General features: G+C 47.3%; 1 protein-coding gene across 8 annotated transcripts in view; it reads right to left on the bottom strand.

Annotated features, from left to right (window-relative positions):
- shot (dystonin-like protein short stop) overlaps positions 1 to 12,467 on the bottom strand; it is a 465,355-nt gene extending 452,888 nt beyond the window's left edge. For all 8 annotated transcript variants that reach the window (XM_071592974.1, XM_071592987.1, XM_071593006.1 and 5 more), the window contains exon 1: positions 12,292 to 12,467. In XM_071592974.1, coding sequence (XP_071449075.1) covers positions 12,292 to 12,394 — 103 coding nt within the window. In that variant the 5' untranslated portion in view covers positions 12,395 to 12,467. The remainder of the gene's footprint in view (positions 1 to 12,291) is intronic.
- Positions 12,468 to 12,902: the final 435 nt, after the last annotated feature.

Raw genomic sequence — 12,902 nt, 5'->3', positions numbered from 1 at the left:
TTTATTCCTACTTTACGGTAATGACATTAACTCCGTAGTCAAGAGTAAGATACGTTTGGTGATTTCCACATTTTTCGGGCTGCGTCCGCGTATGTCGTTTAAATGTACAATAGTTTTGCCAGCTATCCTGCTGGCGTCCTCAGGTCAAGGATGAAAAGAAGCTTGTTGTCCCATCTTATATAGGGAAAATCCGGCGCCAATACCGGGAAATTTCTTGGCCAATCAGGGAACGTCCTCATATTTGCGCGGAATAATTCTTTTCCACGCACTGTGGAGTGGATATCCATCCTCTCTGTTAAAATTTTCTGGCCTTTTAACGATTTCAATGGCCTCTTTGATTATTCTCTGGAAGTATTTTTCTTCTATACGTTTCTAAGATACGTTTATTTGCCGACGGTGCAGTGGTTTACGGAGATATCCGTGATGCTTAGGATTAATAGCTTTAGCAGATGACCTAAATGCTGCGCAACGTTGGTCCGACACTTGAAAATTAGAATTAAACTTAAAAAAGTGCAAGGTGATGAATTTTTGGAAAAAGGGCGATTTCCTACAGAATGCATACTGCATTGGGAACACCGAAATGGAATGTTGCTCTCACTCAGGACCTCTCGTGGGTGAAAAATACACGGGGGATATATGGATAAGCTAACAAAAAATTAGGACATATTAGGAGAGTACTAGGTAAATGAGATGAAAAGGTTAGATAGAAATGCCGCATATATAATAAGGCATCTTCATGAAGTTGGTTTGATCGATGAATTGAAATGAAAATGACGCTGTTATGATGAACTTAGTGGCGTTTCCAAAATATCATTGTGAGGAGGAGTTTGGTTGGGGATCACTCACGGAGCGAAGGTTAAATTACAGACTGAAGCTCTTGCATAAATTGAAAGGACGTCTCTATAGCAGTGATGATGGAAACGTATTTGTACACCCATTGTACTAAGGTAGGGTGATCATATCAATAAAATTAGAGCGCTTGAGTGTAGAACAAATAGATTTAAGATGCCATTCTTCCACGAACGATAAGGGATCACAGAATGACATTGTCTGACCGCGGTAGGGGTAAAAATATTCGGGACAAGGTTTGTCTGGTCTGTAATCACCCCCTGCCACACAACCTATCGTTGGCATGCAGGGTACTAGTACAAGATTAAAATGTCGGAGCTGAAGGCGGAGGGGGAGGCAGGAGAAGTGGACAGGATGTCTGCAAAGGAGCCCATGGAGGCGAAACTCTTCGGAAGCCCAAGGGGCTCGCGTGGGGGCGGTTGTCGGCAACACGTGCACACTAATCCTCCCGAGGACCCTCCAAAACGCAGCTCCAATGGGACGACACCCGCACCAAATGGTTCCGGCGAAGACGATTCCAGGACACCCCCACCAAGGCCGCCCTCCACCGTGACCGCCATTACTCAAGACGGGGGAGGGGGGGCTCGCAATAAACACTCCGTCACTTCCGCCCTTCCTCATTCGCACTCCCAGGGCGGAGAACGCGGGCGACGACGGTGCACGAGTCGACACGCCCCGTGGGGCGGGTGGAAGGGGGGGGGCCGCCTCCCCCCCCTTCGAGGAATAAACTCGCTTGTTGTCCATTCGGGGGCGCCCTAGAAGAGGCGGAGGGGGTTCACACCCTCCGATGCGAGCGACGGGGGGCCCGAGGAGGCGATGACTGGAATCCTATGCCGGCCGTGACGCATCCCTTTTATTTTTGGCCGAAGCATAATCAAGCACCAAGAGAGATAACAAACGCGTGACGATGCGAATCTCGACTATCTTCAAGCATTTCAATGGCGCGCGTCGAGCACAACTAGATCATTGGATTTAATTGGAAGCCCAGATTGCAACATACACGTGAGCTAGGGACGCAATCAAATGTGAAAATCCACCGTCATCAATTTGCGAGTGTGTGAGGCGAGGATTGCGAATCCACACAAAGAACGACTAAGCCTCAAAGGTGGCGAAAGAAGACGACGCCAGCCAAAAGGAAGAAGATCCCCCGGCGCAATTAGCCTCCCCATCACTAGGCCGTTCATGAAATATCCTGACCCTTAGCAGCAAGTCCTCCGCAGGGATGGATGGGCTAAGGAGGATGAGGCCCTAATCAGATGGCCTCCGTCTCATTCCCAACCAGCCACAACACCGCCGTGGCAATTAGAATTAAACTTAAAAAAGTGCATTGCGATGGATTTTTGGAAAAAGAGCGATTCCCTCGCGAACGCCTACTGCATTGGTAACACCGAAATGGAATGTGCAGACTCGATTAAATAATTGGGCGTTTCCCTCACTCACGATCTCTCTTGGGGGAAACACATACCAGGGGGAATATGTGGACAAGCTAACAAAACAAATAGGATATACTAGAAGTGTGTTGGGGAAATGTGATGCAAAGGACAAAGAGAAGTGTTATCTTTCGCTGGTTAGGCCTCAATTAGAATATGCTGCAGGTACATCATCCAAACGAAGTTGGATTGATTGGCGAATGGGATCGCGTCCAGCGTAGAGGAGCTAGATTTGTAAAACGGTGCTACAGGGTTCGTCCGGAAAATAAGTGTACTGACTACTGATTTTTTCCCGCCGCTCCAGGCGCGCCCAGCACCGCTCTGACGGGATGCGATTGGAGGGGGGTATGTTGGCAAGCGACGCTGAAAAAGGCAGTCGGCTCTGAGCTGTGGTGTAGTGAGGAGCTCTGTTAACGCGAACCTCCACGCTCGACCCACGTCACGGAACGCGATGCCGAAGTTTTTGGAGCAGCGTTATTCCATCAAATTTGCGGTAAAGCTTGGGAAATCGTCTACCGAAACTGTCGGTATGATAAACCAGGCTTACGGGGAGTCAGCCATGTCCAGAAACATGATCTTTCGGTGGCACAAGATGTTCGTGGAGGGCAGAGAAGAGGTCGACGACGTGTCTTCGAGAGGTTCCCGATGATGCCTTCGCGGGAGCGTTCCAGGAATGGGAACGCCGCTGGAACAAGTGTATCGACTCACAAGGGTCCTATTTTGAGGAATATTAGCTTAAGATATGTAAAAGTGTAATAAATTTTTTTTCCTGAGCTCAGTACACTTATTTTCCGGACGAACCCTGTATGATAAATTTAGTAGCGTATCCAAAATATTAGAGCGGCTAGGCAGGGAATCACTCACGGAGCGAGGGTTAAATAACAGATTAAATCTCTAGCATAAATTGGAAGGATGTCTCTTTAGCAATGACGTTGAAAATGTGTTATTACCCCCATCGTGCTACTGCAAGAGAGATCATGCCAATAAAAGTAGAGAGATTGAGTGTAGAAGAGATAATGGAACATAATAGCGCCATCCGACTGCACTACAAGGGAAATGAGTTTTGTGTCAAATGAATTCTGGCGAGCCATCACCCCCAGCCCTAGTGGTGGTGGCTTGCAGGGTGCCATGTATGGATGTATGCGTGATGAGACGTGCAGCGGGAAGTACGACGGGTGAACGAGTCTCAAAACGAAATCCTCGCTCGAACTCTCATGGGAGCACGAAGAGAGAAAACCCTGCCTCACAAACAACAAACTCCAGGTCTAGCAAACAAAAAAAACTCCATTTCCACCATCAAACAAGTAACTATCTCATTCCGCACTTCCGAATTACGGCACAGGTAGTCGTTTTTCTCAAGTAGCTCCCTTGCGCGATGAGTATATCTCGAGAATATAGTTAATTAAAAATAGCAATTTTCCACAAAAATAAAATTTAATGCGACCGGTTTCAATGTTACTACATCATCATCAGGTAACATTGAAACCGGTCGCATTAAATTTTATTTTTGTGGAAAATTGCTATTTTTAATTAATCATGATATTCCACCATATCACGCCTGAAACATCTATTTTTATCCAGAATATAGGAAGCATGTTCATGAAGTAAGGGCCGTTTGGTCACATGAAAAAATATACTCACACGAAACACATTTTATTGGCACTTTCAGTTAGCTACAAACCTACTTCACTTCTATACATAACCGCCGTTCACTTCTAAGCATTTTTCGTACCGCTGCATAAGCTTCTTTAAACCCTCTGAATAGAAGCTCGCCGCCTGAGAGTTGAACCAATTGACAACGCCGTTCTTGGGTTCCTGATCGGTTTCGAAACGTTGTCCACCGAGCCACTGGTTCAAGTGCAAGAAGAGGAAGGAGTCGCTAGGTGCAAGGTCAGGACTGTACGGTGGGTGGTCAAAGATTTCCCAACGACAATCTTGAATTTTCTTATTGGTTTTGGCAGCAGTGTTTTGGTACCCACCTCGCACTAAATTTGTGGTCTCCGAGGTATTCCGTGATAAAATTGTAGACAGCAGTGCGTCCAAGTTGAGGAAATTGATCAGCCAGGCCATTAATCGTCAATCGACGATCACATCGCAGTTTTTGTTCCACTTGCGAAACAATTTCATCGGTCAGAATACTGGGCCTGCCACTTGGATCTTCGTCATGGACATTTGTTCGTCCATTTTTAAAATCACGGAACCATTGTTTAACCTTTCCTTCACTCATAACTGTAGGTCCATAAACTAGGCATAACTCCCGATGAATTTCAGCAGACAACAATCCTTTTGCATACAAGAATCGTATGACAGAACAACGCACTTCACAGCTGGCGGAATGAACGATTGTCGCAGACATGATTATTGGCATGCACGGACATGCAAACGACTTCTGAAACAAAACAAATGCTACTATAGCTACTCAATGAATCAGTAGATGGCGCTGCAGGAGTAAAACTGTGTTCTGAAGCGCCAATATTTAAATATAAGCAATAGGCCCTCACCTCATGAATATGCCTCGTACCTCCAGAAAATATTCTTCCACGAACGGCAATCGGAAATGGCCAGTGTTAGATTGATTTTTAAATTGGTCTTGTGTTTCAATGCAACAATTTCAGAGTATAAAAATCATAAGCCTTGACTGGGATTCGAACCCAGATCCCTCAATATCTGGTCGAGTACTTTAGCCACTTAAGGTATCGAGACGTCCTCTTAAACTCTGAAATTGTTGCATTGAAATGCACATTAGCGGATGACTCCGTTAAAAGTAACTGTTGCGGCATCTCCCGCAGTTTCTTTGGAATTGGTATAGTGTTGTTAAATTTAGTTAAGTTCTCTTTGTCTCCGGAATTCAACGAAACATTCGGAGCTACGATTGATTCCCTTAATACGAGCATTGAGACAACGGTTATGTGTTCTTTGAATTATCTGCGGCGCGACGGGAGGGCGACCCGCGAGGTTGGTTACACGAAACCCACCGCAGAAACGAGTTTTGTCCTCCCTTCATCGCCGACACACCTGCACTCCTCGGGAAGATAACTCAAACCACGTCAATTGATGCAATTCCACATTCCTAAGACGCAGGTGGACAACGACCTATCGATCGATATTCATATCGATAACCTTTCGCGATTTACAGTAGAAGTAGTATTTAGGGGAGGCCGAGGTAATTTGCGCCGTTAGGGATGGACAGGAAAGGATGAAGGGTGAAGAAACCCGGTGTCGGCATTAGCCCACTCCTTACGAAAGGCGCCAAAGGGTCCGCAGCTTAACGTCCCATCCGACGGACGGCGTACACACTCAAAGTGCCCTCCACAAAGCACCTCAAGTAGGGATCGAGATACCACTGATAAATATTCTACACAGCCGGGATTTGAACCCGGGTCCTCTGGGTGGGAAGCCAGTACGATAGCCACCGCACCATCCCGATCCCCTTGGGACTTACGTCTGAAAAAGAGAACTCGGGAAACGGCAGTTGCGGCGGTCGCGATTCGATGGGCGAAATTAGGACCGCGACGGTGTGCAGGGGAATGGGCATTCGAGGGGACCGGCTGGCTCACTTTCGCCGAAGATGAGGTGCGGGCTTCGTGTCGAGTTCCGCCACCAACGCCGGCGACACTCGCACGACGTCAGTCGGGAGAATCGGTGTTGGTGCACCACTGCTGAGGACAGGCAATGGATTTAACGCGGAAAAGTGTTCTTTTATTGAGGACCAGACAATTAAAATTAAAATATCAAAATTCCGTGGATTAAATGATTAATTGAAAGTTTTCCCATGGATCTTTTTAAATTAATGATCGCACCAAGCCTAGCGCTCCCGAGACAGCGTTCGAGAGTGAATTCAAGCCAGGGAGCGTCCGTTCAATCCTCCGTCAAGCAAAGGGGTCGGTTAGCCCACGGCGGGAAGGGGGAGTGAGGACAGCGTGCCTTCGGCGGGGGACGACACCGACCTCAAAATGCGATGCAAGCAGCGGAAATGGGATTGCATCGCAGCCAGTGGACAAAAACAAACCGTCAGGGAGGCCACCCCAGGGACTGGATGTCAGGAGCGGAGAGAATGGATTCTCGCCTGCCGATCCTCTCCTGCGGCCCAAACGCACCCCACACACGGGGGGGGGGGGAAGGGCCTTCCAGACGGGGTCGCGATTAAGGACCTTTCACCCACGCACACGTGGGCGGACTGTATTATTTTACATTGACCCCACACGACACTCGTTTCTCATGCTTTAAATTGCTTTCCATACGAGCGGATATTTCAACTGACAGATAAATTGCTGTTTATCACCATTAAGGACGATAAAGCATTCAAGGGGCGGACGCCGCCAATTGCCCTGCCCCCCCCCCCTTATTATTATTAATAATGATATAATATGAGATTATATGCCTCGCAAAATCGTGTGATATTTCTTTCTTGTTTATGTGGCACCTACTGCCAAGCCAACAGCTGATTGGTTTGGCAGGACCAGCATGGTTATTTTGAAATCCGAGGCCATTCGTAGCGTCGGCCAAGCGATAGGTTTGTCTCGCAGCTAAGCTTCTTCGGATATGAGTATCGGGGGCCGAACGCGAAAGGAACAGCCTTTGGCCGGAAGTCGGTCTCATAGCCACGTATGAGAATTACTGTCCGCACAGTTCGTCAAAATTATATCAATACAAGACGATCATATAACACGGAATATGCAGGAAGTTGATTCGAGTACGTAGCTTAAACTATCAGCGGAGTAAAATAAATGAAAATGGAGAGAAATGGCAGAGACATCTAGCGAATAAATTTTATAGGACAAAAGTTTTTATTTGACTACATATTCCCAAGATACAAAAATTATTAATGCTTTAACGTATATCACAACTTCTAACCGCCGTTTGCGGTCATGGATGCATTTATTTCCACGGAAACCACAGGAAGAGCTGCCGCGATTAACGATCTACAGATCAATTTGATGATTAAGTATGTATGTCCGCATAAACATTTCGCCAGCGGATGATTTGAAGGTCCACGAGCGAAACTAATGGCATAGAAGAATTGTCGGGAGTTGCAGTAACTTTCGTCGACTGAAACGTCGCGCAAAATTATCACCCAGCGTAAAAGGCGAGGCCCGTGATAAATTGTCGTTACTTTTCATTCTGGGCATTGGTTAATCCATTGGAAGTGACACTTGTGCTATTGAGCTAAGACTTCTTTTCCTTATTAATAATACGAGGGTAAGATGAAAAGTAATGCACACATGCTTGTAGACAACGAACATAAACAAATAGCTAGATCAAGCTATAAGTACATTCGAGTACAATTCTTAAGTTTCCAAATCATTTATTTATTTTTCAACATAGTCACCGTCAAGGCCAACACATTTCTCCCAACGCGTAACAAGTTTTTTCATTCCGTCACTGAAAAAAACTCTTCCGACTTTTCTCGAATCCAGCACTTGACACCTGCCTTCACCTCATCTTCCGAGGTGTAATGATTACCCTTGAGGTATCTCTTGAGTTGAGGAATAAAATAAAAATCACAAGGCGCAAGATCGGGGGGATGAGGAGGGTGTGGAATCGGTTCAAATTTCAGGTTTCGCAGAGCCTCTCCAGTTGCGCGCGAGGTGTGTGGACGAGCGTTGTCAATTTGCAAGATTATTGGCGCCAGGCTGCCTTTAACACGACAAACTCGATGTCGGAGGCGTTTTTGAGTCTCCATATATTGAGAAGAATTTACCAATGCCCCTCTTCCCAGAAAATTGGTCACATAAACTCGGTGAGCATCCCAAAACGCAGTCAAAAGAAGTTTCAACAATAATAGAACTATAATTGATTGGAACCAGCTGCCTGGAGGTTTGTTTGAGCCCTTTCCATCCAATTTTAGAAGTTTTAAGTATAAATGTAAAGCAGCCACTGGGTAATAAACTTCATTGTAGTTATTTAAATATTGTTTGTATGTGATATGGAAGTTTGTTTGTATGTGATGTGGAAGTGTCATTGTATGTAAGAATATTTTGTCTCTCATCTGTTTTTCTAGTGCGTGTATGTATGTATTTTTCGTTGTAAGATTGATCATTGACCAAACTTGACCGTTGCCACCAGGACAGTCGCCTACTTGCCACGTAATTCTTAAATAATAATAATAATTATGGCTTGTCCAAGCTCGCAACCACGAAATTTTATTACCTATCGATATAAAGTAGACCTATCAACAGCATCGTCACCATAAACACCCTTTAAACGACTATAAATCTCAATAGGAGTCACTTTTTCAGCGGTTAAAAATTCGATAACAGCACGCTGTTTCACTCGCGTTGACATAGCACACGACACGTCTCAGTACTTCCACTTCTCAAAATACACAGGGTGTATTTAACGGCCTCAGACCTGCGCATGTGTGTTGAGGGGGAACGTTACTTCCACATGCCACCAAGAGTGCTTCTGAAGGTCATTTTGTTTGTGGTCTACAAGCATGAGTGCATTAAATATCAGCCTACCCTCGTATTAGAGGAAAATCCCATATTCATATCACCAAAGTGTTTCCGTATTTATTTCAAGGTTCAAATTAAAGCATAATCTTCTTCCTCCTACAGGGCGCCGCTGATACGAATACTCGAGCATATCGGCTCTTTTAAGCTATGAAGAGCACCACCTATTGTGCTATCGTTCATTTAATAGATCAAGCACTTGAGAAGAAGGCGTAGTTGCACGGGACAGTTGGTAACATTAGGGATGCATTTCAATCAACTCCGTGACACCCTCGACAAAATTGCAGAGATCTCGCCGATAGTTCTCTTCCTCTTCAACGTCACCTCCAAAGCGTCGCAGCAGTGCTCAGAGGCGACGACTTACCAAATAAACCTCGCAAAAATATGAGCAATCACTCAAAAGGATTCCGAGGGTCTCTCATCGCTTCAGAGCAAACCTCTCGCCATCATAAATACGAAGAGTTAAGGCTCGCAGTATTCATCCAAGACCAGACCAGATCCCCTATTGACTGGGCATTTGCCCTCAGTTTTGACGCTGCTTCGGTGTGACAACGTCCACCCCTTCAGCGGCAGTGTATGTGCAGTGTGCACAGGGAAATAAATGGCGATCGAATGTGTAAATGACGAACGTGTACCTTTCCAGTGTTAGCTCTCGTGACACGCTTTTTATTCCCGAGGCCCGACCGCCCTCCACACCCGTCATACGTTTCCTACAGCCTCCGGGCCAACTTTAAGACCCAAAGGTAAGGCTCGCCACCAACTCGGAAAGGCCCGAGGCCGCACGGGCGTCCTGAGGCCAAACGTAAGGTCGATTTACCCCAAAGGTCAAAACATAAAACCTTCGGAATACCCCCACAGAAGTAGTGCATCTTAATATTTCTTCCAATGTACTCTACTTCCTTTCATCGAAACGTTTTCACTAAAACTCACCTAGTTTGGGTCATAATAAAAATTATAACATAATTTCTAAAAAAAATAGTCACGAAGAGGCGTTATTTCGCATAGGACAGGTCACTTTTGGAACACATGGAAATTATAAGAGAGAGGGTGTCTTTTTGAGATTGCGGGAATTTCACGGGGAGTAGGAAATCATTGACCGCGATTGATTTATTTCCACGCCCCCGTGAATGCATCGCACTATGCTGCATATCAGGGGAATGACCACGGTAGAAGTGACCGCGGATCGGATCAATCCCAAAGTGGACGGTATGCATTTATGAGAAATTGTTACCAGACGAGAGATTAAACGTGAGGAAGGCCATATTGGAGGGACCAGGGCAAAAGAGGCACCGTCAGGAGAGGAGGAGAGATGAGCGAAGTACACGTTGGGAACTGCCGACGACAATGCAATATCTTAAAGAGGAGTGCGACGCAATAATGCATGCCCGACAAAGAAAAGTCGTAGATGCATTTTTCGTGAGCGAGACTATCGGAGAGGGAAAAACAGCGATGGAAATGGTAGCTCAAATAACTATCCAATGAATGCGTTCGAGGCACCACGCCATAAGCCATGCCAAGCGGGGGGCTTTCTGATTTGGCAGAGAATGTCGATTGACAGCGGCGTGGACCCTTCAAGTCGCCCGAAGAGGCGGCTGTGACCTCAGAGAGGGTCCGGCGGGGGACAACCGCGACGGTGCACAAGAACACCACCATCTCAGTGCAAGTGAAGAAGTACGTATGTAGTCAAGGTTTCAATTGCGAGGGCTAGGCGAGACGGAGCAACTGCAGCCGCGGAACGGCGACCGAGTCGATCAATCATTGGGAGCGAAATGAGGAGAGGGACCAGAGGATCAACCAGACTGCCGTGGGAAAAATATTTGAAACGGTTTTCCGATGCCTGCATGAATTTCTTTAATCAATAGTGGCCTTGGCGAATGAGAGAAAAGAATTGGTGGCAGGAAAGAGTGGATAAATGGGAGGCGAAGAGCCACGTAGACTAATATGGAGGTGGACGCATTATGAGACCCGGTCTTTGAGGAAATGAGAGGATGTAGAGCATTATGGTTGGAGTCATTTGAGATGTGGGTGCGGTGGAGAATGGAAAATATGGAAACAAAGGCCTTGACGGGGCGGGCGAAGAGAGGAAGCAGTCTTTAGGGGAAATCCGAAAAAGGCAAAGGAATAGGGGTAGGGGGGAGGGCACACACTGAAAGGTACTGGGATGCAGATAAGGCCGCGACGGAAGGGAGAGTGCATTTGGCAAAGGGGTGGGGAAGAGGGGGGAGGAAGAGGGTGGGACATTTCAGACGGCATGAACGGAGGCAAGAAGTTACGGTTTGAAAATTATTCAGCAGCAACGCTTTATTTTCCCCCTCTTCATCGGCCGAGTGAATTGAACTATTTCCATTTTCCCTTGCTTTGTTAAATATTTCTCTCTTCTTGTCAACATATCTCATTTCAATTAGCTGACAGTGGAGTCTATAATCGTCCCATCACGGAACCTTAGTGCGCGGCGCGAGTGGATCCGAGCGCAGGTCTACGTGAATCGCTTTCCTCGCAATTCATTCCCCCGCCCGAGCGAGGGACGCTGATTCCAATCCTCGCGCGAGACGAGGTGTTCCCCGGCGGGCGAAGAGCCCCACGCCCGCAGTCGCGGACTGGTGCACGTCCATTCCCAGCACAGCAAAGGCGCTGCGCCCACAACTTGGGATCGGGGGAATGGCGTTCGTGCCCGACACAATAGCACACCGGGGGGGGGGAGAACAAGAATGGGGGGACAAGAATTGGGGGGGTGACAAGAATGGGGGGGTTGAGGGCACTGTTGAGGGCCGCGCGCACACGCCAGGATCTGGAACAGTTGGCGATCGCGCGGCGACCCCTTTCGGCTAGCAAATGGGAATTACTGCGATCGATGTGGAACGCAGTCCCTCGTGCGGGGGGGGGAGGGGGGCATTGGTCCGGAGGAGGACTATTCATTCAATTTAAACCTGCCTCCCCCCCTCACGTCAACCCAAGGGGGGCACACAATTGACACGAAAGATATGAAATGCACACGGTTCTAGAACCGGGTTTCCTTCCGTATACGATGGATGAAGAGGAAAGACGTACTTCTATACGATCACATTTCATATTTAATTGGCATTACATCACAGTAGAAAATTTACAATAAGAGGAATTTTATCCTCTCTCAAGATAACGAAAAATCAATATATTGGGGCGTTTTGGATCGATTGTGACAGAGGTTTTCCAAGTGTGGGAAATTAATAATGTACTGAAGCTCCCTTGTCTAGGCTGCGCAATGGTGGTGACAGATGAGACCACCAAGTCACTTATAAGGCCTGACTTCGACGTCGCTTGCAACCTTTCAGACACATGGCGGGAATGGCTTGAGCACCAAGCACAAAAAACAACCCTCTACGAGACGAAGTAACTCTTAAACCATAGTAAATTATTTCTGCGGGAGGATTCCTTCGAGCCCTTTTCCCCTCGATTCGTCGCTCTTCAATCATAGGGCTTGAGGGTTCACATTTCCAACGCCATTCTGCCGATGACCGTCACGCTTCCACACACACAAAGACTCGTCAAAAAACTAGCCCTGCAGAGTGACGTTTCAAACTCACCGGCGATGCGGAGGACGGCCCTGTCCGCAGGGTCCAGCTGCAAGATGCTCAGGGGCTTGTCCTTCGCCCACTCCTGGAGGCTGCTGTCCAGCTCGAACTCCATGGCGCCAACGACGACGCCCCTCCTTCAGGGCGGCACAAGGATCCCCTCGTGGTACGGAAACACACACACTCACTCTCACACACACAAACACGGAGCGGAGACGTATCTCGTTACATGGCGGCTTCCTCTCCCTCCTCTCTCGGGGATCCCTCGCACCCCCCGCCCCTCGTCAGCAGCTGACTCCTCCTGCCCCCTTACACGCTCCGCGATGACTTGACACCTCCTCCCTCACAACCCTCGCAAAACAAAAGACTTCGGAGCCGCCCTTAATCCCACCGCTCCTCGAGAGCAGAAGATACCGTTAGTGACAAAAGTTACATAAACAAGATAAACACCGACTACAGCGCGAGCACTTCTAAATACGCGATATTGAAACGCATCGTCTCATCATCTGTTTCTTACTGCCAGTCCTTTTGAACGCTTCTCTTTCCGTTCATATATAGAAATAATATTTTGTCGTCAGATGCTGCACTCCCATAGACTCACTAATTGACCTAATCTACGCTAG

This window comes from Hetaerina americana, unplaced genomic scaffold (assembly GCF_022747635.1).
Source record: "Hetaerina americana unplaced genomic scaffold, ioHetAmer1.1.p SCAF_5, whole genome shotgun sequence".
NCBI classification, from domain to species: domain Eukaryota; kingdom Metazoa; phylum Arthropoda; class Insecta; order Odonata; family Calopterygidae; genus Hetaerina; species Hetaerina americana.
Note: the sequence above shows the minus strand (reverse complement) of the source record. Positions and strands in the feature narration are given on the sequence as shown.